This window comes from Oryctolagus cuniculus, chromosome 7 (genome assembly GCF_964237555.1).
Source record: "Oryctolagus cuniculus chromosome 7, mOryCun1.1, whole genome shotgun sequence".
Classification (NCBI taxonomy): Eukaryota; Metazoa; Chordata; class Mammalia; order Lagomorpha; family Leporidae; genus Oryctolagus; species Oryctolagus cuniculus.
The window spans coordinates 38,280,754-38,308,330 of NC_091438.1; the positions used below are offsets into that span (position 1 = coordinate 38,280,754).

The 27,577-nt window shown below is 43.1% G+C and overlaps 1 protein-coding gene and 1 pseudogene across 1 annotated transcript in view; both read left to right on the top strand.

Moving 5' to 3' along the window:
- SLAMF1 (signaling lymphocytic activation molecule family member 1) overlaps positions 1–14,617 on the top strand; it is a 37,839-nt gene extending 23,222 nt beyond the window's left edge. The window contains exons 4-7 of the mRNA XM_002715225.5: positions 1,483–1,581; positions 5,281–5,354; positions 11,991–12,083; positions 13,543–14,617. Coding sequence (XP_002715271.1) covers positions 1,483–1,581; positions 5,281–5,354; positions 11,991–12,083; positions 13,543–13,593 — 317 coding nt within the window. The 3' untranslated portion in view covers positions 13,594–14,617. The remainder of the gene's footprint in view (positions 1–1,482; positions 1,582–5,280; positions 5,355–11,990; positions 12,084–13,542) is intronic.
- An 11,670-nt stretch (positions 14,618–26,287) lies between these two features.
- LOC100343477 (adaptin ear-binding coat-associated protein 1 pseudogene) lies at positions 26,288–27,306 on the top strand (annotated as a pseudogene).
- Positions 27,307–27,577: the final 271 nt, after the last annotated feature.

Below are 27,577 nucleotides of genomic sequence, written 5' to 3' on the forward strand. Positions count from 1 at the left end.
GCCAAGGATGGTGTCTGGAAAGATTAAAAAATTTTTAATTTGGGAAAGAGAATATATAATCAAAGCTTAGCAAGATAAAGAATCTTTTTCACACCAAGAAAGAAACTTATGGTTAGCCATCAGGATGGACACCCACCTAGACCATGATTAGATGCCTTTGATAACCTCAGTGAGATTTCAGCCTTATTTTTGGTCAGTTCTGTAAACATCTGAATTGTTCCTGCCATTACTCTGTTCCTCTGTAACCCACCTATTCCTTCCTTTCAACTTTTTCCCAACACAGCCATCACAGTCACAAACAGCATCCTTATTAGAGAAAATGCACACTATCATTTCATTCCAGTTTTCTATGAACTTTCTGAGGCCCCCTCCCCTGTGTAACCCTTACATATTAATACTTAACACCTGGCATTACACAATTTAGAACCTTCATGCTATTACTTTGCTTAGAATGGTAATGCTTTAGATTGGCTTCCAGTGTTCATTATCCTGGGATTAGTCTCCGCCAAGCCCATATGTCTCTCTGATTCTCCAAGAAGTCTGTCTCTGGGATTCAGCTATGTTCCTACTCCTAGATTACGCTCTAATTCTTGAGGTTTTCTATGCCTGTCTCCTTGTCCATAACGTGAGAGTAATGAGAGTACCTACCCTGTAGGGCTGCTGTGAGGACAGAGTACATTAGTGTGCATACTGCTTTAAAAAAAATGTCCCATTGTAAGCACTCAATTATCATCTACTATTAGCTTATCAAGCTAAATGTCTTGCTCACTAGGGCAAGAGGTCTCATTCGCTGTTTTCCAGGGTTGCTCCCTGTTCCATGGTACTTGGTAAAGTGAGTAAAAGAGAGCTGGCAATAAAAGTTGGCTCTCTCAGTTTCAGCATGGGTGACCTCAGTTAATTTTAAACATGAGGGGATGATTGACAGGAAAAACTACATACTTTCCTCTCAGTTAAGGTCTAGTGGGTTTGACACAGTTATTTGCATGGAAGAACAATAATAGCACGATTACATATATTTTTCAAAAAGAAAAGTAGGTCTTTCTTCCTCCCAGCGTCTCATGAGAATTGCACTGTGGCAGGGAGGCCACACGTGGAACCACCATGTTCTTTTTAACAAAAATGGATGCAAGATTTATTAGAAATTTTGAAATAGAGATGAAGCTAAGCAGAGAAGATTGAATTAGGAGCGATTAAGAGAAGTTTCATTTTAAAGTGGTAGTTGAGGTGAAAATAAGGCATTTGTCCAGAAAAACCTTCATGGAAATTAAGAATATGAAAGTCAAGTATGGTGAGCAAAATTAAGATGAGAAAACAGGTATGGAAATCTTGGGTGACCTAAAGCTGATCTCTAAACCATGGCAATAAATGTCTCCCTGGGGAGAGAAGATAGAAACAGAACTCAAGATTCAATCTTCCCACTTCCGTGCAGGATGTTTCTCAACTCACTGTGTTTTTGAGATTGCCCTTTGACTTCTTTTTCAGGTTCGAGACAGTGGGGACTGTATGCTGGGCTGTTCCTAGGGGGCATCGTTGTTGCCATCATGGTGCTTGAGGTGGTCATCCTACTGTCCAGAAGAAGAGGTAGGTTCCTAACTGTAAAGAAATTCATGTCAGACTGTGCTAAGCAGGGGGCTCTCTCCCCACAAGCATAGATTGCTGTCAACCACTTTGGGTCTCTGCCTGGGGCCACCTTTGAAAAATATAGAATAAAAGTACTGGGACCTGGCTTAATTCAGTCTAATTCAACTCATATTGAGCCTCTCTACTAGGCCATGGGGTAAGTTAGTGAGAAGAGCCATGGTGTCTGATGTCAAAGACATTATGCAAATAGTTTCAGTACTGCAGTAGAGGCATGTAACTGAAGCGGTGCAGACAAGGGTCTTAACACAGTATTCACTAGGGAGCCAAATTCAGAAAATTCATTGATTTCCTTAAACAAGAAGTCATCCAAGGTAGTTCAAAACCATTAAGGAATGATTATTTCCTTGCATTTCAAGTGCCTACAGGTAGTGCCTCCTGCCTTGTCCCCCAAATTGTCCTCTGATTCTATATCTCAGGGAAAAAGCTCCCTTTGACCACACTGATTATTATCAACCCACACTGGAATCAGAACGTCCTGCCCCAAACCAGGGCAGGAACCCTGACTGGTCTTCCTGTGGTAAAGATGGAACTTGATCCTTACTGATAGCTGATCTCATTCTCAAGTAGAACAGTGTTGTCCACACACAACCTTTTTAGAAAAGCCCTTATCTCAGCACTCTGGCGTTGGTTTTGCTTATATAAGAAAATCTAGATCATAGCACAACTACCTACTTTTGTCTCATTTCCTTCATTAACAGCTGGGGAGGAGCTAGAGGGTGGGGGTGTGATTCAGAGAGAAATTATGTTGACAGCCTAAGGAGATGGGGGTGGGGCAACCACATTTGGTTTGCATGATAAAGAAACAGTCATCATTTAGTCCTTGTATACCAGTAACACAAAAAACTTTGCCTCAAACCTTGGCAAAATTTGTATTAAGGTGTTAGACCTGCCACAAAACTTTACTCAAGAGATTCTTTCTTTTTTTTAAGGGCACAGTTAGAGAGAGAGAGAGAGAGAGAGAGAGAGAATCTTCTATCCATTGGTTCACTCCCCAAATAACTGCAATGACCTAGTTGGGCCAGGCCAAAGCCAGGAGCTTATTCTGGGCTTCCCACCTGAATGCAGGGGCCCAAGGCCCATTTCCACTGCTTTCCCAGGCACTTTAGCAGGGAATTGGATTGGAAGTGGAGCAGCCAGGACTCAAATTGGTGTCCATAAGGGATGCTGGGGTCAAGACTTTAACCTGCTGAGCTGTAGCATAGGCCCCACTCAAGAGATTCTGTTGGCAGCTTCTAATAGTATCAGCTCTTACATAATGTGGTCTGACTCTGAAGATTTTCATCTGGACTCTGGCAAGTTCATGTCCAGAAGAATACTGGTTAAGGACATAGGATTTGGCATTAGACAAACTACATGCAAACGTAGGCTTTGCCACTGATTAGCTGTGTGACCAAATGACTAAACCACTCACCTGCAAAATGGAGATAATCTCATACCTTTAGTACTGTTGTAGGGATTGGTTAAGTCAGTATACAGAAAGCACTGCACATAGTGGCTTCTGTGGATGTATGGATCACACACACACACACATCTCCATAATGTAGGTGAGCTACAACATCAGTGTTTAAATCCTATGGCCAGCAGAGGACTGCCCTGGAAGCATCTGGAAACAGTACCTAGAGCAGGCTTAAAGTACTTGAAGTCACAACTTTATGCTTCATCTGAAAAAGATTTTAAGTGGTCTGCAGCCTCATTGAGATGACTTGATTTGTCCAATGTCAGACAATGGTGGTGACACAGACTAAAATGTGTGTCTGTATATGTGTATATTGAGATGCCCGAATTATAAGGCCAAGACCTTTTCTGTTAGACCCTAAGACCTTGCTCATTTTGAGCTGAGTCAAGTTGGCTCCTGAAAATTTGTTCTTGCACTGGGAAAAAATAATGTGAGATTATATTATCTTGATGCAATGGTTTCTTTGAACTTCAAGGATCAGACTCTTTCTCCATCTGTCTAACCATTTCAGATGCCCCCACTAATACTAAATGTCCTGAGCTCTCCCGCAAGACCAAAAGTCCTTAAGGACCAGAGTTTGTTCTCTACTTATGTGTATCCCTTCCAGTACCTATCACAGTGCTGGGCAGACATGTCTAACTGAAAACACACACAGATTCCAACTTGAAGGGTCTGTTTCTCAGAACTCAGAACTCAGAATTTGCACTCCTTTTGGTACCTCCACCCTCCTTTTTATATGTGTGTGCATGTGTCTACACACATGCATACATGCATTGTTCAGTCAGGATCAACTGGAAGAAAAAAAAAATACAGTTGGAACCACCATGTGTATACTTCCAGCTTCTTAAGCAGATAAATAATTGATGTTAAAATAAATCTGCCAGGGCCGGCGCCGCGGCTCACTAGGCTAATCCTCCTCCTTGCGGTGCCGGCACACCGGGATCTAGTCCCGGTTGGGGCGCCGGATTCTGTCCCGGTTGCCCCTCTTCCAGGCCAGCTCTCTGCTGTGGCCAGGGAGTGCAGAGGAGGATGGCCCAGGTGCTTGGGCCCTGCACCCCATGGGAGACCAGGAGAAGCACCTGGCTCCTGCCATCAGATCAGCGTGATGCGCCGGCCGCGGCGGCCATGGGAGGGTGAACCAACGGAAAAGGAAGACCTTTCTATCTCTCTCTCTCTCACTGTCCACTCTGCCTGTCAAAAAAAAAAAAAAAAAGGAAAAAAATGAATTAAAATTAATTTCAAATAAAAAATGTAAAATTCAGTTCCTCAGTTTCACTAGCCACGGTTCAAGTGCTCAGTTGCCATATGTGGCATGTGACTACGTTAGTGTAGACGTCGAACATATTCATCATCTCAGAAGGTTCTACTATACAGAGTTGGCCTGTACAGCTAGGTATCAAACTTTTGAAACTGCTTACTTCTGAGAATGAAACTGGATTGGTTAATAGGGGAGGGATCCAGTTTTTTTTTTTACTTTATGCATTCTAAACAATTTTTATTTTATCATCAAAGTAATTATTCTTGTAATTTAAAAAGAAAACTTTTTAAACTGGCTAAACATTAAAATGCCACAACTTATTAATTTCCAGAGGCCTAGGCTCTCAGAAAAATTTCCAGATGATGGGCAACTGAATAACATTGTAGTTTTATCTTCCAAATAGTTCCAAGTGGATCATTGCTTCTATATACACATACCATCCCACATATACACCAAGTCACTAAGAAATAAGGAGAAGAGAAAGCTGTGAGTAAAGCAATGCAAAGTGCAAAAGAGATACAAATAGCAAGGCCTTCCCCCAAAGAAAAGCTGTAAGACACAGACAATAATAGAGATTGCAATAATTGAATGACATACCAATGAAAATAACCTCCAACAGATAGAGGTCATTTGTAATGTGCCAGATGCTGTTCTAAACATTTTACAACATCTCCTTTAATTACAGGGGCCCAATGAGGCAGGTATTTCAAGTACTATTTCAAAGATGGGGAAATAGACATAGAGAGATCAAGTAACTAATCCAACATCAAATGTCAAATATGGAGAGTTTGCACAAAGGGCTTTGTTTTCATGGTACTCTTGGGAAAAGTGGGTATGCCATGAGGTGTTAAGAACAAAATGACTGAGCACAAAGTTCATACCGGAGGCCAGAGAGAAGATATTCACTGTCATTTCTCTCTCCCAGGCAAAGCTAACCATTACCAATCAACGATGGAAGAGAAGAGCCTTACTATCTATGCCCAAGTCCAGAAGTCAGGCGTAAGTTCTGTTCTTTCTTTGGGATGAATCTTTTGTGCTTCCTGTGGGATTCCTGGCCAGTCCACCTTGTACGCCTGATATTCATGGTTCTTGTATGGGTTCTAGAGCAGAGGCAACTGGGGAAAAAGTCAAGAACAAGAGAAATGCTAAAGGTCATTAAACTTCAGTGTTGTGAGGGAGTATTTATTATCTGAAAAACACTGGGTAAACATATGTTTCTTCATAGGAACAAAATGAGGAAGCTGCAAACACATGATATATGACTCCACCCAGCCCGGCTTCCTAGGCACCTATAGTTCCATGTTACCAAATGTATTGTGTAGTTGTGTCTGGATCAAGTCTAAGCATTTGCAAAGTGCAAAAGGGACAAGGAAGAGGGCATTGGATCTTGAGAATTAGGACGAGAGCGTGGCTAATTAGATGCAAGATGCTTTGTAAAGTGGAGATGGAAGAAAGCAAACTGATGATGGAGTCGTTGGACCAAGAAGGATGGGGAAACTGGAGACATGATGATATTGAGGAGGCAATGAACTGGAAATAAGAGATGGGAAGGCTAAAAAATTGTAGGTAGATACAGTTTTTCAGACATGGAAGTACTGCTGGGTGAATGTATAGGCCAGAATCTGGCCATTTAGAATATGAGGGGAGGCAAATTCTAGAATAAAGGATGTGAAGATAAAAATAGCTTTGATTAGTATCTTGAAAAATTGCATCAGAAACCAAAAAATGTATTTCCAAGGGCCAGGATATGAATTAGAAAAAAACTCTTATTGATTCTTCCCCCTAGTGGTCTGGAGGGGTTATTATACAATCTTTTGCTCCCTGCTAAGAACCAAACTCCATTTAAACACCCGAGTCCCAAGAGTAGCCCCTCTCAATTCTTGCACTTATGAATTTAGGTAATCAGGTTCATTTTTTTCCTTATTTACACCTTTTGGTGAATTTTCATTTTTATTAATATAAAGTGAACATATTTCATGCATTCCATAAATACAGAACCAAGAAGAAAACCACACTTCCCTCCCCTCTGCAAATCCTCTCTCTCTTTCCTCTCTCTTCCTTTCATCAGTTTTTGCAAAGACATAATGTTAATCCACTCTATATTCACATGCTTAATTTGCCACTGGCCTTAATATTTTCACCATGTGTCTGTCCATCTACTCTATCCCATGCTGTTAGAATCTCCCTGTATTCACCGAAAAGTGTAACGTATGTGCTAAAGATACACAACATGTAAATGTCAGCTCAGTGAGGACCCTAAAGTGCACATCTTTATATCAGTTAAAGCTAGTCTTCCCACCTTGTTTATCTTCAAGGGTTTGGGGGCTATTCTTATCCCTTTATGTTTTCATATGTATTTTAGAATCAGCTTCTAAAGTACCACAAAAAGAAAAATATTTTATCAGGATTTCATTGCACCTACATATCTATTTCAGGAGAAATTACACCTTTCAGAATTGATCCTTCTAATGTAATACAACTCCCATTCAGATCAAGAGGACTGCCAGTAGCTCTAACAGACCTCCTGTGCCACCTCCCAACTATCACTCCTTCACTTCTACCTAAGGATGACTACAATCCTTATTCTACAGATACAGTTTAGTTCCCCTCCCTCTTATTTTTTAACTTTATAAAAATGTATGTTACTGTTTCTCCTCTTGTATTTATCTTCTTTTACTCAAGAGTACCCTCATGAGAGTCATACATGTCTTTGAACTTAGATATAAAGCATTCATTTTCATTACTTTATACATTACCAATCTTTGAATATACTAAGATTTACTCATACAGGTAACTAGTGATTTCCAGTTTGAGGTAATTATGAAAACTGCAGCTATGAAAATTTATACCCATGTCTTTTGGTAGATATATGCACAAATTTTAATATTTTTGTTGAGTAGAGGTAGAACTCATAAGTCCTAGCGTATGCATAGCCTCAAACTGACTAAGTAAGGCAAACTTTTAAGATTTATTTATTTAGGGGCCGGCACTATAGCATAGTGGGTAAAGCTGCTACCTGCAGTGCTGGCATCCCATATAGGTGATGGTTTGAATCCTGGCTGCTCCATTTCTGATCCAGCTCCCTGCTAAGGTGCTTGGGGAAGCAGTGGAAGATGACCCAAGTGCTTGGGCCCCTGCACCCACATGGGAGACCCGGAAGAAGTTCCTGGCTCCTGGCTTCAGATTGGCACAGCTCTGGCCATTGCTGCCATTTAGGGAGTGAACCAGTGGGTGAAAGACTCTCTCTCTCTCTCTCTCTCTCTCTCTCTCTCTCTCTCTCTCTCGTAACTCTATTTTTCTGGATGAAGCCAGAAGCCAGAAGCTTTATCCAGCTCTCCCACAAGAATGGTAAGGGCCCAAGCACTTGGGCCATCTGCTTCTGCTTTCCCAAGCACATTAGCAGGGAGCTAGATCAGAAATGGAGCAGCTGGGACTTGAACTGGCAACCATTTGGGCTGCTGGTGCTGCAGACAGCATCTTAACCTGCTATACCACAGTGTCTGCCTGAGGACAAACTTTTTAAAAATGAGTGCACCAACTTACTTTTCTACCAGCTATATATGAGAGTTTTAATTGCTACAAATGCTAACCAAGACTTGATGTTATCAGTTGGATGTGTCTCACTGTGGCTTTATTTTGCATCTCCCTGTTTATCAAGGAAGATCAACAACTTTCTTATGTTCGGTAGTCATTTTTTAAAAATATTCATTTATTTATTTGAAAGAGTTAGAGAGGCAGAGGCAGAGGCAGAGAGAGAGAGATCCTCTATCTGATGGTTCACTCCCAAGATGGCTGCAATGGCCCAAACTGCGCCTATCAGAAACCAGGAACCAGAAGCTAATTCCACATCTCCCATGTGGGTGCAGGGGCCCAAGCACTTGGGCCATCTTCTACTGCTGTCACAGGCCATTGCAGAGAGCTGGATCAGAAGGGGAGCAGCTGGGACTCAAACCGGCACCCATAGGGGGTGCCAGCACTGCAGGCGGTGGCTTTAGCTACTGAGCCAGAGCACTGGCCTGCATTAATCATCTTAAAATACTTTCTTAAAGCGCCAATTAAATCTCTTACCCACTTGCCTTTGAGTTTCATTTCTTTTAAATGGATTTGTATGAGTTTTTTATGTTTTGAATATGAGTCCTTGTCAGTTGCATATCTAGGAAATACCTTCACTCATCTGTGGTTTGCTTTTGCAATGTCTCAGAGATATCAATAAAGAGAAGTTCTTAATTTTAGTGTACAGCAATTTGCTAATCTCTTCCTTTACTATTAGCATTTTTGTGTTCTTGAGAAATCTCTATTCCTAGGTAATGAAAATATTCTATCATCTAAAAAACTATAGGATTTTTAGAGTAGAGTGTGAGAAGAATCAAATGTCGTGTTTTTCCATGTGACTGTCCTATGAATCATTTATTGAAAATAATGTGTTTGCCCTACTGTAGGGTAATTTTTATCACAAATCAAGCTTCCATATGCGTGTGGATCTATTTGATGTTCTCTAGACTATCACATTGATCTGTTTATTTGCTTTACTTGCACAAGTGTCATACTATTTTCATTACAGATTTATTATTAATTTTGATATCTGATAAAATGAGCCTTCACACTTGTTCTTGTCTCCAGGAGTTTTTGGTCATTTTTGTCCTTTGCATTTTCGTATATATTTCAGAATCAGTTTGTTAAGTGGTGCCTTCTCCTTTTGCATCTGTCAGGCATGTTCAGCACTGGATTTAGGACATCACCTAATCCAGGGTGATCTCGTTTTGAAATCCTTACTTTAATTTCATCTTCAAAGACTTAATAAAAGTCTTATTAATAAAATCATATTAATAAAATCATATGCAGAGATTCTGGTTGGACACATCATGTGAAGGCCACAATTCAACCCACCATGGTGTATCTTTCCTCTTAGTCTGGAAATGCTTAGTAGGGTTGATCTGCGAGAATTCACTAGTGAAGCTGAAACTGGGGTTTCTTTGGTGGGGGATTTATTTTTATTTTTATTATTCCATCTTCACTATCAGCAATTAAACAATCTTTCTCTGTTTGTTGAGTGCCTGTTCTAGAAATTACAAAATGCATCCTAGACTTGTCAAAGTTTGTTATTCATTCTCTTTCTTAGATAGCACTTTAGCTCCACTATAACTTCACCTCCTGATTCATGTGCCATTTAGGGAGTATTATTTTAATTTCACATATATTTAAGCACTTGAGATATAATTATTATTGTTTGATATAACAATACCCACTCAAACTTATCCATATCCTTACAGTTTCCTTTGTTAATATCTCTTAATTAACATGTTCTCTTTTCTTACTTGTACTAGCTGCATCATATCCTAACCAACAACACGATAGCATGGAAAGTTATTCAGCAAATGTTTGCTATTTACTAAGAACTCTCCTCGGACTTATGAGGCTTGCTGCCTTTCACATTTAGTTCCAGGGGCCACCATTTACAAAGAACATATGAAAATAGTGCCCCAGGAGCTGCTTGTAAATGATGTCCTTGGGTGTGTGCAAATCAGTGGCACACTGAAGATACTAACCTTGAAAAATGCACTAAATTGTTACATTTATGTTCCTATGCTCATATAAAAATTCTGAAGGGAATCTCACAATGTGTATAGTACCTATAGGACTCTGAGTGATTATTTTATACCTTTTTCTCATTTCTGAAAAGTTCAATTAAATATTAAAAGGGGGCAGGCCTTTGGTACAGTGGTTAAGTACCACTTGGGATGCCTGTATCCTATGTCTGAGTGCCTGGCTTAATTCTCAGTTCCTCCATTTCCAATCCGGCTCCCTGCTAATGGACCCTGGGAGGGAGTAGGTGGTGGTTCAAGTATCTGGGTCTCTGCCACTCACATGGGAGATGTAGATTGAGTTCTAAGCACCCTGGCTTCAGTCTGGCCCAGCCCTGGCTATTACAGGCTTTCACGGACTGAACCAGCAAATAAAAGAACTCTCTCTCTCTCTCTCTCTGCCTTTCACTAAAAAATAAAAATAATTATTTATTTTAAAATATAAAAAGCAAATGTTAAAAGCATAAATTCTTCCAGTCATGGAGACTAAGTGAAATTATCTTAATGAACTGATTTCATATTCTCCTTATCCATCTCATTGCTGCATAAATTTCTTCCTTAAATTCAAATTTTCTCCAAAAGGTGATATCTAAAAATTATACAGATCTTGAAAGTCATCCATTTGAACCTTCCAATTGCTGCTTGAATCGTCTTCTACAACGTTTCTCCAAAGTGCTGACAAATCCCTTTTTACTAAAATAGAGTCAGAACAAGCAACATCAGCATCACCTGGGATCGCAGAAATGCAGGCTCTGAGGCCCCACCCCAGAGCCAACCTTTCAACAAGATCCCCAGGTAATTTCTGTGCACAATAAAAGCACGAGAAGCACTTCCAATACTGGGAGCTCACTGCCTCTCAAGGAAGTCTAGCTCACACTTGACCGTATTTCCACTATTAGAAAGTTCTTCATTACATTGAATCAAACTATTTCCCACAAATTCCAACCCCTGAGAGATTCTACAGACAAATCTAAATCCATCAAATGCATGAAGAGAGGGATCATGTCCTACCTTGAATCTTCTTTCCTCCAGTAAACTTTTCTAGTTCCTTAACTCTTGGGTTACATAATGCAATTGCTAGCTCTCTCCCATTATAACACAGGAGTTGTGGTTTCAAATCTTGCAGAAAGCAACATTAGCCAATCAACAATGTTCCCCAAATGTGTTTAAATGATGACTTCCTTATCTTACAAGGTTATGATCTTACTCCTGCACTGACTTTGTCCTGGGATTATGGAGTTTAATTCATTCAAATTAACATCAATATGTATCAACTGAAATTTTTTTAAACTGTACCCAGCACTGTTTTCTTATGAGTGCAAATATATCTGTATGTGTATGGTGTTTCTCAAGAAATTTACAGTCTGATTGGAGAAATAGTGAATAAATATATCAAAGTGTGTTAGATAAGCATAGAGTTGCCACAACATGTGAATTAGACTTTTATAGCTGAGGGATTTAAGTAAAGGATGGGTCACTATAAGTTGGCATAACCAAAGAATAGTTCTGGGAGGAACATGCTCTTTCAGTTAAAAGAGCTTGGTGGGACTCTTGGCTTTGATACTTCTTGAATTGCACATTAGGAAAGTAGTTCATCTTTCTGAGCTTTCTCTTCATCATCTGTCAAATGTGAGTAGCAACTATACTGAACGCTAAAAATGGTTGTGGAAAGACATGTGTTAGAGCGGGCAATAGCAGGACCAGCAGCATGGGATGGAATGAGCTCTGCGTGTCAAGGGAGACAATTCTGTTAAAATCCTGTGCATTCAGCTGCTCCTGGAAGAGCCACATCAGTTTTATTCCCTATGAGGAAGATTTTTAAATTACCTGGGAATCATGGACAAGAACTGCCTTGGGAGGCTATGAGCTCCAAGATGTCACTTGGGTTCCTTGGGAAGCTGAGAGAGAATCCACACCTAGGATGGAGGTTGACCCAACTGACTCTAAGGTGCTTTCTAAGGCAAGGCCTCCTGGATCCGTGCTTCTCTGTGGGAGAGTTGTGTGGGAATTAGCATGCTGCTCAGCTAATCTGCTTGCTTTTCTTCTCTTACAGCCTCTTCAGAAGACACCTGAGACCCCAGTAACCCAGGACCCCTGCACCACCATTTATGTGGCTGCTGCAGAGCCTGTGCCAGAGTCTGTCCAGGTGAGGCATCTCTCTGTGCCTCCTCTCTGCAGAGTGTGAATAAGAAGGTGGGGATGAAGGGTCGTTTTGGTAGAGATGAAATGAAGCAAATTAATGAGTCGTGGGCTGGGGAAGGTAGGCCACAGCAAGCAGACAGCAAGGAGTGCCTGTGGCCTTGATTTCAGGCTCTCATAAAAACCCTTGCACCCACTGACATAGGGTGAGCTATGGCTCCCTCCCTTTTGGCTGGTGTTTCTCTGAGAGTCATCCAAGGACCACATCAGAATCAACTGGCACACTTGCTCAAAGTGAAGATGCTTGGGGCCTTCCACCTACAAGCACTCTGTTAAATCCCAATGTCTATGATTACCCAGGGACCTGCTCATTAAAAATCAACATAGCCCAAGTTGTTCTGATATACTCTAGTCTGAGAATGGCTGCTTCAGTCCGAGAATTCCAACTCCAGCTGCAGAACAGAATCATCAGGGGAGCTCTGTAATAACACTCATGCAGAGACTCCATCCAGCCCCATTTAGTCAGGATATGTGGGATGGAACTCTACACATGAGTCCATAGAGTCATGTGCAACTCAGAAGACCCACCTATCCTACCCATGGACTAGGTTTACTTCTGACAGGAATCTTTCCTTTACTAAATGAGCAGAAATCTCGGCTAAAATCTAGATTCCAGCTGGACTCCGTTAAACAATACATTTTATGAGAGAGCCCATGATGCCTATGTCTATGCCTCTTCTTCAAAGCTCTTCCTGCACACACGCCCAGATATGCCTGGGTGGGTATGCTGTTTCAAGATGAAATAGACTTTCATGTTGAGGTCTATTCTCAGTACTGTGAGAGGGAGATAAAAATATAAAAGTATAAATCTGAACTCAAAAGCTTTTATTTAAAAAAGATCATAGATCTTTATTTAATAGCATTTATTTGGGAAGGAAAAAAGCATATTTCACATTGTATACCAAAACCTCCTAAATTTCCCCATTCCCTCTTTGCCCTTTGAGAGATCTTTGCACATGATTTTCTCCTCCCCTCCCTCCTGCTCTCCTGCTGGTACCACTTCCTGCTTTCCTTCTGGGTCTTGCTAGCCCATTTAAAAGCTCAGTAGTTTAGAGCTCTCTTGGTTTCTCCAATTTGTGCTCCATGTCTAACTACTAAAAAAAATTTTTTTTCCTTGCAAGGGAAGGAGAGAGAAGAGGGCAACATGTAGATGTAGATAAGACACTGCATGCTGGTCCTCAGGTCCCTGGGACAGGTCTCCCTGACAGCTTGCTTTTGCTAGAAAAAGGGCTGAGCCCATTAATGTCCACTTGGAGCAGAAGCCAAGGACCTGAGTGGTGCCTCCAGCAATGGACTGATCCTGAACAAGTCACTCTGCTGCTTGATTGCTGGACCCTTCCCTTTTCTAAGCAGTGAAGCTAGTGCTGCATCCCCCCACTCACAGACTGCTTCTGCTTTGTCTGCAGGAACCTAATCCCATCACAGTCTACGCCAGTGTGACACTTCCAGAGAGCTGACACCACAGACACAGTAAAGGGACTTTCTGAAGGAACGTAGAAGAACCAAAATAAACACTGAACTTGGGCCCAGGCCCCAGGTTCCCCATGACAGACGTTCTATAACTTTGTACTCTTCTCGAACCAACCTCCCAGTGGTGTTTCTTCCATGGACAACTATGCACTGGACAAAGAAGTGAGGCTTCTCAAGCATTTAACCCACTCTGCTGTGGGCACGGGCACAGGACAAAGAGCTACCTGATAAGCTTTTCATCTTTGTGGTATAGCAGATGGAATGGACAGTGTGAGTCCAGACTTCTGGGCATCCTACTCTTTGGTAGGACTGGATAACAAAGACCAAAGAGAGTGCCAGGGCATCTACTAGCCATCTCAGACAGCTGATGACCTGCCACAAAGCCTGGAAAAATTTACATCTTCACTGTTTCTGCTTTGTTCTGGAAGCTGGTCGTGAGTACCTGCACACCTGCCCAAGGCTCTGTGCCTCAGTTTCTCTCTCTGGATGAAGGGTGCACGAAGAGTGAAGGAGGAATTCCTTATTATATATAAAACACTCCAAGGTTACTCTACAAAAGAAGCTAAGGAAATCAGTATTTTATTTGCAAAGCCCAGAAGCTAACAAGCCAATAAACTGCACAAATGACTTTGAGGTCTCTGGGCCCTCACCGATGGAACGGAAACCATCTAACAGTCTTCAAAGTACGGGTCTACACAATGGCATTCACTTGTAAAGAAAAGTGGCAGGTGTCTGGTGATGCTGGTACAAAGGAACTTGGTGTGCTCAACTTGCCTCATGGCGATTTTTCACATTCCAAAAAGGATTCTTAAATCCTGCTTTTTTTGTTTACTCTCTTGAGTGACAAACCTGAGGTCTCAGCTAAGACTCTCCACCTTGGTTCTGAACCCACTTCACAACCTGGGCCTCATGCAGGTTAAGCGTCCCTACCAGACACTTCCTACTCCTGGAATACCTCTCTTTGCACTAAATGTACCTTTGAGTAAAAAATTAAATTATTTTGGCCCAATAGCTTCAAATGAGTGGATGCTCAATAACTTAGATTACAGGCTGCAGGCAAGAGTTTCTTTCTGTAAAGTCCTATTTTCTTTATATTCTCTGCTTTCACATAAGCTATCTTTATTTAAGCTCTTCTTTTTCTTGGCTTGTATACCTTTGGTGAATACTTTAAGAAATAACCAACTCCAGTCCCATAGTGTAGCTAAAGGAACCAACTTCCCAGCTCAATTCTCTGAAGTCAATTCACCTGCTGTGTTCTGTTGCTCAGTATTATTGTACCATTCCCTGGTCCAACTTCTGAAATAGGGCTCTTGGTTGCAATCAACAGAAACCGAATTTGCTTTATGTGGAAAAAGAATGCGTTGAAAAGACATTGGGGAGCCAGCGCCGTGTCTCACTTGGCTAATCCTCCACCTGCAACGCCTGCATCCCACATGAGCACCGGGTTCTAGTCCCGGCTGCTACTCTTCCAGTCCAGCTCTCTGCTGTGGCCCAGGGAGGCACCGAAGGATGGCCCAGGTGCTTGGGTGCCTGCACCCACGTGGGAAACCAGGAGGAAACACCTGGCTCCTGGCTTCGGATTAGCGTAATTCCGACCGTAGCGGCCATCTGGGGGGTGAGCCAACGGAAGGAAGACCTTTCTCTCTGTCTCTTTCTCTCACTAACTCTGTCAAATAAAAAAAAAAAAACACACACACACACAATGGTTTGTTTAAATAACTGTAGGAGATTTGGGAAAACCATGGTTTGAAAGTGAGCAGGGTAATGGGAGACCAGGTTGTGGCTAGAACCACAGCCAAAGTTACAAAACCAATGTAGGGAAACAATTTGGGGAACCACAGTGGACCGGCCACTGTCCTCAGCACTAGACATGGATTTGCAGCCTATACTGGACTGGAAACTCGGGGTTACAGCTGTGGCTGCACTGTACATCACCAAAATGTATTCCCGAGGGATCCCTTTTCATCTATGTTTCTAATGCAAATCTGGGATTGAGTGGTCAATCCTGGTCACACGTCCATGTGCTACCTCCAAGGGCAACTGGGAATTGAATATCTGGCATGTTCCATGTTCCTACTGGTTGATGGGCTCTGCCTTTGAGTGAAGGAATTCCCTCAAACAGAAGAAATGGGTTTCAGATGTTGTTTGGGGAAAAAAAATACATCCACTCCACCACCCTTCTATAACCTTAGGTTCTGTAGCCATCTGTTCTCAAGCCATGGAGCTACTGAACCTGAGGTTGTGAGCACTCACTCCACTCACTCATCTACCACTACTCAGATTGCTGGAGACTCGGCTGCTAACACTGGGTTCTTCTTGTCGCTGAGCTCCACCAGATGCAAAGACAAAAACAAAGGGAGAAGGTGGGTTCATCTCTCAGAACTTCCTGAACACCTAGGCTCTGAGCTTTACAGGGGAGGAGGCTGTGTCCTGATGGAGGGAGACTTTCCCTCCAACACTTGACCTTCTGCCCCACGCCCTCCAGGCCACCAGGGTTCCATGTGCAGAAGCAGAGAACCCTTACAGCAATGTGTGCTGCTCTGCAGTCTCCCCACATGGAGCTGTGGGTAAGATGCAGCTTGCCTTCCCCTTAGGCCTGAAGAAACAAAACTGAGACTTTAGAGTCGGGATTCCCCATGTTTCTCCTATGATGTTTCTCTGGACCAAGCACAGCTGAATTCTGGAGAAGCTGGGAGGAACAGACCCAGTCTTGGTTTTCAGAGACTGAAATTCTGAACCACCACTGGACATAGTCCCAGGCTTCTTTAGACATCTCAGATGCACTGACTACAGGGTGCATGTGCTGGCCAAGAGGCCACTGTGAACTCATTCTCCTCCTGGGGCTCACATTTCTCCTTCTTGGAAATGAATGAAATACAGCTGATCCATCAAGGACATCACGCTTTCATTTTGTGTTTGCTGTAGGATTTGTCACATGGCAGGGTGGCCAGTGTGCGTCGTAGCCTTGTTAGGAAACACTGACAGTAGCCACTTGGATTGGATTGACAGTGGACACTGTGAGGTTTTCCCTTTACCTGCGGGCAGGGGATAGTTCACTGCCTCCCATCACCAAAGTGCAGGGAACCACTCTCCAGGCAGAGAAGAGAACTGTGTTTAAGGATTTAGCTTTGCTCACTGCCAGAATAATCCCCTTCTCTGAACTTCCCCCGAATTCCCCTTGTAGAGACATCTAGAGCCAGGCTTCCTAGCTGCAGCACTGTTGACGTTATGAGCTGGAAAAGCTTTTGCTGTGGGGGCGGTCCTACACATTGTAGGATGTTTTGCAGCATCCCTGGCCTTACGCACTAGACACTCCAGTACACCCTCTGCCCTAGAGCATGGCAATCAAAAATGTCTCCAGACTTTGCCAAATGTTCCCTGGTGGGCAAAATCTTTTTTTTTCTAATTCTTTTTTTTATTTAGTAAATATAAATTTTCAAAGTACAGTTAATGGATTATAATGGCTTCCCCCCGCCATGATTTCCCTCCCACTCACATCCCTCCCATCTCCCACTCCCTCTCCCATTCCATTCACATCAAGATTCATTTTCAATTATCTTTATATACCGAAGATCAATTCAGTATATATTAAGTAAAGATTTCATCAGTTTGCACCCACACAGAAACACAAAGTGTAAAATACTGTTATAGCATTACTTCACATTGGACAACACACTAAGGACAGATCCCACAGGAGAAGTAAGTACACAGTGACTCCTGTTGTTGACTTAACAGTTTGACATTCTTGTTTATGGCATCAGTAATCTCCCTAGGCTCTAGTCATGAGTTGCCAAGGCTATGGAAGCCTTTTGAGTTCACCGACTTCGATCTTATTCTGACAGGGTCCTAGTCAAAGTGGAAGTTCTCTCCTCCCTTCAGAGAAAGGTACCTCCTTCTTTGATGGCCCCATTCTTTCCACTGGGATCTCACTCGCAGAGATCTTCCATTTAGGTCTTTTTTTTTTTCTTTTCCAGGGTGTCTTGGCTTTCCATGCCTAAAATACTCTCATGGGCTCTGCAGCCAGATCTGATTCTGAGGCCAGAGTGCTATTTAGGACATCTGCCATTCTATGAGTCTACTGTGTATCCCACTTCCCATGATGGATCGTTCTCTCCCTTTTTGATTCTATCAGCTAGTATTAGCAGACACTAGACTTGTTTGTGTGATCCCTTTGACTCTTAGACCTATCAGTGTGATCAACTATGAACTGAAACTGATCACTTGGACTAGTGAGATGGCATTGGTACATGCCACCTTGATGGGATTGTATTGGAATACCCTGGCACGTTTCTAACTCCACCATTTGGGGCAAGTCCGATTGAGCATGTCCCAAATTGTGCATCTCCTCCCTCTTTTATTCCCACTCTTATATTTAACAGGGATCACTTTTCAGTTAAAATTTAAACACCTAAGAATAATTGTGTGTTAATCACAGAGTTCAACCAATAGTACTAGAACAAAACAAAGAGAAAATACTAAAATGGATAAAGTATTACATTGTACATCAACAGTCAGGACAAGAGCTGATCAAGTCACTGTTTCTCATAGTGTCCATTTCACTTCAACAGGTTTTTCCCTTTGGTGCGCAGTTAGTTGTCACTGATCAGGGAGAACATATGATATTTATCCCTTTGGGACTGGCTTAATTCACTCAGCATAATGTTTTCCAGATTCCTCCATCTTGTTGCAAATAACCAGATTTCGTTTTGACTGCTGTATAGTATTATATAGAGTACATGTCCCATAATTTCTTTATCCAGTCTACTGTTGATGGGCATTTGCGTTGGTTCCAGGTCTTAGCTATTGTGAATTGAGCTGCAATAAACATTAATGTGCAGACAGCTTGTTTGTTTGCCAATTTTCATTTCCTTTGGGTAAATTCCAAGGAGTGGGATGGCTGGGTTGTATGGTAGGGTTATATTTCTGAGGAATCTCCAGACTGACTTCCATAGTGGCTTAACCAGTTTGCATTCCCACCAACAGTGGGTTAGTGTCCCTTTTCCCCCACATCCTCTCCAGCATCTATTGTTGGTAGATTTCTGAATGTGAGCCATTCTAACCGGGGTGAGGTGAAACCTCATTGTGGTTTTGATTTGCATTTCCCTGATGGCTAGTGATCCTGAACATTTTTTATGTGTCTGTTGGCCATTTGGATTTCCTCTTTTGAAAAAGGTCTACTGAGGTCCTTGGCCCATCTCTTAAGTGGGTTGTTTGTTTTGATGTTGTGGAGTTTCTTGATTTCTTTGTAGATTCTGGTTATCAACCCTTTATCGGTTGCATAGTTTGCAAATATTTTTTCCCATTCTGTCGGTTGCCTTTTCACTCTCCTGACTGTTTCTTTTGCAGTACAGAAACTTCTCAATTTGATGCAATCCCAAATGTTAATTTTGGCTTTGACTGCCTGTGCTTCTGGGGTCTTTTCCAAGAAGTCTTTGCCAGTGCCTATATCTTGCAGAGTATCTCCAATGCTCTCTAATAATTTGATGGTGTCAGGTCATAGATTTAGATCTTTAATCCATGTTGAGTGGATTTTTGTGTAAGGTGAAAGGTAGGGGTCTTGCTTCAGGGTTCTGCATGTGGAAATCCAATTTTCCCAGCACCATTTATTGAATAGACTGTCCTTACTCCAGGGATTGGTTTTGGATCCTTGATCAAATATAAGTTGGCTGTAGATGTTTGGATTGATTTCTGGTGTTTCTATTCTGTTCCATTGGTCTATCCATCTGTTTCTGTACCAGTACCATGCTGTTTTGATTACAACTGCCCTGTAGTATGTCCTGAAATCTGGTATTGTGATGCCTCCGGCTTTGTTTTTGTTGTACAAGATTGCTTTAGCTATTCGAGGTCTCCTGTGTCTCCATATGAATTTCAGCATCATTTTTTCCAGATATGAGAAGAAGGTCTTCAGTATTTTGATTGGTATTGCATTGAATCTGTAAATTGTTTTTGGGAGAATGGACATTTTGATGATATTGATTCTTCCAATCCATGAGCATGGAAGATTTTTCCATTTCTTGGTATCCTCTTCTATTTCTTTCTTTAAGGTTTTGTAATTTTCATCGTAGAGATCCTTAACGTCCTTGGTTAAGTTTATTCCAAGGTATTTGATTGTTTTTGTAGCTATTGTGAATGGGATTGATCTTAGAAGTTCTTCCTCAGCCGTGGCATTGTCTGTGTATACAAAGGCTGTTGATTTTTGTGCATTGATTTTATATCCTGCTACTTTGCCAAACTCTTCTATGAGTTCAAATAGTCTCTTAGTAGAGTTCTTTGGGTCCCCTAAATAAAGAATCATATCATCTGCAAAGAGGGATAGTTTGACTTCTTCCTTCCCAATTCATATCCCTTTAATTTCTTTTTCTTGCCTAATAGCTCTGGCTAAAACTTCCAGAACTATATTGAATAGCAGTGGTGAGAGTGGGCATCCCTGTCTGGTACCAGATCTCAGTGGAAATGTTTCCAACTTTTCCCCATTCAATATGATATTGGCCGTGGGTTTTTCATAGATTGCTTTGATTGTATTGAGGAATGTTCCTTCCATACCCAGTTTGCTTAGAGTTTTCATCATGAAAGGGTGTTGTATTTTATCAAATGCTTTCTCTGCCTCTATTGAGATAATCATATGGTTTTTCTTCTGCAGTCTGTTAATGTGGTGTATCACGTTGATTGTTTTCTGGTGGGCAAAATCTTACCTATTTGAGCACCACTGATCTAGAGATAGGCTGGGTCCTGAGTCTGCTTTGAGCAGACCAAATACACTTCCATACTCCTAGTACGTGTAGAGCTACCAAAAATCATATGCTGAAAGTGGTCCACTGATCACCTAAGCATGGTCCCAATCTGCCAATATCCCCACACTTTTCTAACTACTGGAATTACCTGGTTGCTTGTAAAATATCAATGCCTGTGGTAGGTATTTGGCACTGCAGTTAAGATGCTGCCTGTGATGCCTTCATCCCCTATCAGAGTGCCTGGGCTTTGAGTCCAGCTCTGTTCCCAGTTCCAGCTTCTTGCTAATGCACCCTGGAAGGCAGCAGGTGATGGCTCAAGTAATTGGGTCCCTGCCACCCATATGGGAAACCCACAGGGAATTCCTGTCTCCTAGTTTCAGCTTGGCCAAGCCCCAGCTGTAGAAAAATTTGAAGGAGTAAATCATCAGGTAGCAGACAGAAGATCTCAATCTCCCTCTCTCTTCTTCCCACCCTTCCTCCCTTTCTCCCTCTCTCCCTATCTCAAAGAAATAAAAAAATTTTTTTTTTTGACAGGCAGAGTGGACAGTGAGAGAGAGAGACAGAGAGAGAAAGGTCTTCCTTTGCCGTTGGTTCACCCTCCAATGGCCGCCGCTGCAGCCGGCGCACCGTGCTGATCTGATGGCAGGAGCCAGGATCCAGGTGCTTTTCCTGGTCTCCCATGGGGTGCAGGGCCCAAGCACCTGGGCCATCCTCCACTGCACTCCCTGGCCATAGCAGAGAGCTGGCCTGGAAGAGGGGCAACCGGGACAGAATCCGGTGCCCCGACCGGGACTAGAACCCGGTGTGCCGGCGCCGCAAGGTGGAGGATTAGCCTATTGAGCCATGGTGCCGGCCTAGAAATAAAAAATATTTTTAAAACATAAATATTGATGCCCAAACCCTACCTCAAATCCAAATGAAATCTAGATTGAGATTTACTAACCATCGTCCTACAGGCTCTGACATCAAAGATTTTTAGTGAGTTCTACACAGCAGCCACAAGAGGGAGATGGAGCAATATCGTCCACTCTGCCCCAGAGTCCCTGCTACCCCTTCCCTCCCATGCAAAGGCCAGGGTCTTATTCAGGGATCAGCTAGTCATACTTGCAGGCTGGAAGGAGAGCTGCCCCTGCCCCTGAGAGATAAGGAGGCCCAGTGGGATTGATGGCAGCTTTAGTAATCTATTGTATCAGCTTTTTCCTGCATTTTCTTCAAGATAGTAATTGTAGCTAATTTTTTAGAAATATTTTTATTTATTTGAAAGACAGAGTTACAGAGAAAGGTAGAGCCAGATAGAGAAGTCTTCCTTTCCACTGGTTCACTTCTCAAATGATCACAATGGCCAGAGCTGAGCTGATCCAAAACCAGGAGCCAGGAGCCTCCTCCGGGTCTCCCACACAGGTGCAGAGGCCCAAGCACTTGAGCCATCTTCCACTGCCTTCCCAGCCCATAGCAGAGAGCTGTGCCGGCCCCAGTTGTGGATATTCTCTTAGGCAGATGCTGAGGCTGTTCACCTCAGTGCACACAAACCAGCTTGGCTGGGTTTCAACTTAGATAAGGCTTAATCTACCCCTGCTTCACCCAGTTCCACTGGCCTGGCCCTCCTTGACCTTTGATTAAGAGACCACCACGCATCTACTCTCAGATCTGAGAGACAGCGGGAGACCAGCTCTTCCCTTCAGAATTTCCTGGTCCAACCCTTCAGTCTCATCCCACACAGCTTCAGACTCGGCAAAGGAGCGAAGGGAGAGGCCACTGACTTCCACTCTGCTTTTTTTTTTTTTTTTTTTTTTTTTGACAGGCAGAGTGGACAGTGAGAGAGAGAGACACACCCTCCAATGGCCGCTGCAGCCGGCGCGCTGTGGCCAGCGCGCCGCACTGATCTGATGGCAGGAGCCAGGTACTTCTCCTGGTCTCCCATGGGTGCAGGGCCCAAGCACTTGGGCCATCCTCCACTGCACTCCCTGGCCACAGCAGAGAGCTGGCCTGGAAGAGGGGCAACCGGGACAGAATCCGGCACCCCGACCGGGACTAGAACCTGGTGTGCCGGCACCGCAAGGCGGAGGATTAGCCTAGTGAGCCGCGGCGCCGGCCTCCACTCTGCTCTCAGAACTGGCAAATGAATAGGAGGTCACTATTTTGGATCAAGCTCCAAGACACCAGACCCAAACAGCCCAGACTAAAAATTAAAAAGAAGTCACTCATACTAAATTTGCACACCACCAAAATGAAACTAAACTGTTGTCTGATCTTCTGAGAAGTCAGGAGGAAGATGATTGCCAAATTTTTCACTCAGACCAGTTTCAATTGCATTGCTTCTGCTTTTCTCAACTCTTCTCTGTCTATAAATCCCACGTCTTCTGCTACACTCGCCAGAACACTAATTGTATTTCATGGAGTGAAATGTCCAAATCCTGAATTGCAAATAAAGCCATTAGAGATTTATTTATTTGAAAGACATAGTTATGGAGAGAGAGGGAGAGACAGAAAGAGATCTTCCATCTGCTGGTTCACTCCCCCAAATGACCTCAATGACCAAGACTGTGCCAAGCTGAAACTAGGAGCCTAGAACTCCACCCCAGAACTCCACTCCAACAAGGGTGACAGGTGCCCAATCACTTGGGTCGTTTTGTGCTGCTTTCTCTGGAACGTTAGCAGGAAACTGAGACAGAAGTGGAGAAGCCAAGACTCCAAGCAGTGCTCTGAGATGGGAAGCCAACATTGCAAGCGACAGTTTAACCCAGTGTACCACAATACCAGCCCCCAATTAAGATCTTTAAGCTCAACTTGTAATTTCGTATTTCGACAGTCCAGCTCCCCAAACCCACTATATGGCCCTCAAATCTACCAAACGTCCTGTTGAGAAAATTAGCCATGTGTTAGAGGCCACCTCTGGTTTCCAGTTTCCTCTCTAGATTTGCATAGTCAATAAAGTCGTTATCTCTCCCCTCTCTTCCTAAACTAAGCTCAATAATCTCCTCCTCCCCCTTGCTCTCTAGAAGGGGTAAAATGATGGGTGGTTGTCAGGTCACCTCAGGAAGGTCCTGCCTCTCTGCAAGCTTAGGCCATGGTGTCGCCTATCTCCCCAGCTCTCCTTTTAAGACTTCTATAAATTGGAGCCGGCGCTGTGGCACAGAAGGTTAAAGCCCCCAACCTACAGTGCCAGCATCCCATATGGGTGCCAGTTCAAGTCCCAGCTGCTCTACTTCCAATCCAGCTCCCTGCTAATGTGCCTGGGGCAGCAGTGGAAGATGGCCCAAGTCCTTGGACCCATGCACTCATGTGGGAGACCTGGAAGAAGCTCCTGGCTTCAGACCTGTGAGCTCCATCCATTACAGCCATTTGGGAAGTGAACCAGCAGGTGCAATACCTCTGTCTCTATGTCTCTACCTCTCTCTGTAACTATGTCTTTGAAATAAATAATAAAATAAATCTGAAAAAAAGACTTCTGTAATTCATCTGGCCTTTTATATTTATTCCAGCAAGAGTACCAACCTGCACAAAGTGTTACATCCCCCTTGGAAGGGGAAGACCTACGCTTTGTAGTATCTAACTTGCACAAATTCTTAACTAAATTGGAGATATTTTTATTCTGCACCAGATCTCAATGAAGTTAATAAAGACTTCAGTTTTGCAAAATTAATTTGGGCACAATAACCAAAAGAATAGTAAATGCATAGAACTTATTTGACAAATGTTGTGTAGCAAAGCAATTTGTGTAAGTAAGGTACTGTGAATGGAGGTACTAATACAGAATCTGAAAGTACCTGCACTAAAAGGTTTAAATGTTCTGCATGCAAGTATTTAGAATTCAGAATGCTATGGTCTGAATGTTTGAGTTGCCCACAAATTCCTACATTTACCTAATCTTCAAGATGATGGTGTTGAGAGGTGGGCTCTGGGAAAGCCCTGTGGATTCAGATTTGTGCCCATGTAAGAGACCCAGGGGGCTGGCTCTTCTTTCCCACTGTGTGGTGGATACAATGAGATAGCATCAGCTAGGAAGGAGGGGGCCCTCACCAGATGCTGAACCTACAAGCACCCTGGTAGTGGACTTCTCAGGCTTCCAATTTGTGAAGAATAAATGGTTGCTGTCCATCTGCCACCCACTTTGAGGAATTTTTCTATGGCAAAACCCAAACGAAGACACAGAACACCTTCTATTGCAGAATCTCCCCTGAGCTTGCGTGTGAGCAATCACAGAGACTTATCTCTCAGTGAAAAATAGTGATCCACAGTGAAGAGTCCTGTAAAGATACCAACAATTTTAGACATCATATAACAAACATGTGAAGTAGCAGGGCCAGTGCTGTGGCGTAGTGAGTAAAGCCACCACCTGCAGCACTGGCATCCCATATGGGTGCTGGTTTGAGTCCCAGGGGCTCCACTTCCAATCCAGCTCCCTGCTAATCCACCTGGGAAAGCAGTGGAAGATGGCCCAAGTGTGTGGGCCTCTGCACCCATGTGGGAGACCTGGAAGAAATTCTTGGTTCCTCACTTTGGATCTGCCCAGCTCCATTCATTCCAGTTCTCCTGGGACTGAACCAGCAGATGGAAGATCTCTCTCTCTCTCTGCCTCTGCCTCTCCTTGTCTGTAACTAACTCTGACTTTCAAATAAATAAATAAATCTTTAAAAGAAAGAAAAACAAAATGTGAGGTACCCTGCAGGCTATTTACTATTTATCTATTTTTGCTTATAGACATTTTATAAGAGAGTTAGTAAGATGAAATTTTATATAAAAACATATTCTTCAGAAAAAAATTCCAGAGAACTGGTACTAGAGACAAATATAGCTGAAAAATTAATGAAACTCTATGAGAATGTACCAAAAATATTATTTTTGATGTTCATATGGCCAATTATATATATTTAATGTACAAATAGTAATAAATAATTTTTATTTTATTGTTACCTTAATAAAAACAGATGTCATGTTTATTTTCAAAAATTATTTTCTTTTTTAAAAATATTTTAATGAAACTATTGCAAGTATATCATTATAATGAAACTCAAATTTTCATCAAAAATATAGGTATTTCAAAACATCAGCTAGTATTTGTTTAGGGTCTTTTTTTTTTTTTTTTTTGACAGGCAGAGTGGACAGTGAGAGAGAGAGACAAAGAGAAAAGTCTTTCTTTTGCCATTGGTTCACCCTCCAATGGCCACCGCGGCCAGCGTGCTGCGGCCGGTGCACCGCGCTGATCCGAAGGCAGGAGCCAGGTACTTCTCCTGGTCTCCCATGGGGTGCAGGGCCCAAGCACTTGGGCCATCCTCCACTGCACTTCCGGGCCACAGCAGAGAGCTGGCCTGGAAGAGGGGCAACTGGGACAGAATCTGGCGCCTGACCGGGACTAGAACCCAGTGTGCTGGTGCCTCAAGGTGGAGGATTAGCCTAGTGAGCCGCGGCGCCAGCCCTAGGGTCTCTTTTAATCCCAAATACATCTCCTATTTTGAATGATAAAACAGTTTTATTCTAAAAAGAAGAGATTAGGAGCAGGTGCTTCACCTAGCAAACATGCTGGGTTGGGACACCCTCATCCATCTTCGAGCACCTGGGTTTGATCCTGCCTCTTCTTCCAGCCCAGCCTATTCCTGGCTGTTGGGGGCATTTGAGGAGTGAACCAGTAGACAGGCTCACTCGCTTGCTCTCCCTCCCTTTCTCTTTCTCCCCCCTCAAATAAATAAATTTTAAAACACAATGATTTAAAAAAAAAAACTTAAAAATAAAGGAAAAATAAAAAGAGAAGCTGACTGAACTTGACAAGAAGAATCTTTCATACTCGGGAGGTTTATCACAGAAGACTAAATAGGAAAGAAAAGTAAGAGATTTGAGCCTCTACATTACCAAAAACAAGGTTGGGTTGCCTGCCGCCCAAAAACAAGTACTTGAGAGATGAGAGTCGATACAGACAAATCGGATTTATTCGTGACGCTGGCAATCTTGGGAGATGGAGGACACAGTTGCCATCAAGACCATCTGGGAGCCAAGATGGCGCCGAGCAGAGTACATGTCCGAGCCGTGTGCTCGGCATGTACTCGTGTATGGCAGCGTCTACCAGACTCCACCCTGGGCCTCCAAGCGTGGTTGCAAGGCATCTGACTGGAATTCAAACCAGCCTGATGGACTGGTGGCTCCCAAATCGCTTTGAGGGGGAAGACTGCCTACATCAAACTCCAAGATAAAGTTTCAGGGGCACTCTTTGCACAGGCACCAATAGAACAATATCCTGGCACTGCTGTGGAGACAGTGGCAGGTTGCAGCGGCTACTTAGTAATCCTGCTCCAGGATGGTCCTGGGGGGAGTGCTTTCATTGGCATGCGCTTCACAGATAGGGGAGACGCCTTTGATTTTAATGTCTCCTCGCAGGACCACTTCCAGTGGGTGAAACAGGAATCTGAGATTTCCAGAGAATCTCAGGAAATAGATGTTCGTCCCAAATTGGATCTGGGCTTCAAGGAAGGACAGACCACCAACTTGAGTATCAAGACTATTACAACCACGAAAGGAGGTACTTCCAAGGCCAGGACTGTAGGAACTGGAGGGCTAACCCTACTCCCACCTTAACATGGCAGTGAAGTTACTATTCTCCCACATTCCTCAGATACCAGCAGCAGTCATGCCACCCCACCCCCCATTCAAAAATGTAACCATGGTAGTGATGCAAATATCCTTTTAATTTGGATTCTCCTGCTTTTGTTACGACACCAGCATTGGCATCAATTTCTGCAAGCAATGACTTGTGGGGAGACTCTAAGCATTGCATCTAGCTCTGTTCCAAACCAGGCACCACAGCCATCCAACTGGGTCATTTTGAATGGCACTGGCAAGACATTACAAACAGACTTGAAGAATAAAAATGACCTTGAGGGCACCAATCAATGTGTGAGGGAAGTTAGAACCCCTCCCTTCCCTGGAACCAAATTACTGGACAATCTATTTGTAGCTTCTCCATTGCATTCAAGCTGATGGATGTCACGCCCCTGTGTTGTCACTTGCTGTGCAGCCAGGAGAGTATCTTATATCTTGCTTACTACCAAGGTCGGGGAAGAGTGGATGGGATCATACCCATGGCTGACTATGCAGGATTCAAAAGGCCAATCTGTATTTGAGGGGGAATGGTTTCTAACATCTGCAAATCTTTTTTCTGTGCTTAAAATTCATCTTATTTCAGGATCAGCACTGTGGCACAGTGGGTTAATGCCCTGGCCTGAAGTGCCGGCATCCCATATGGGCACCA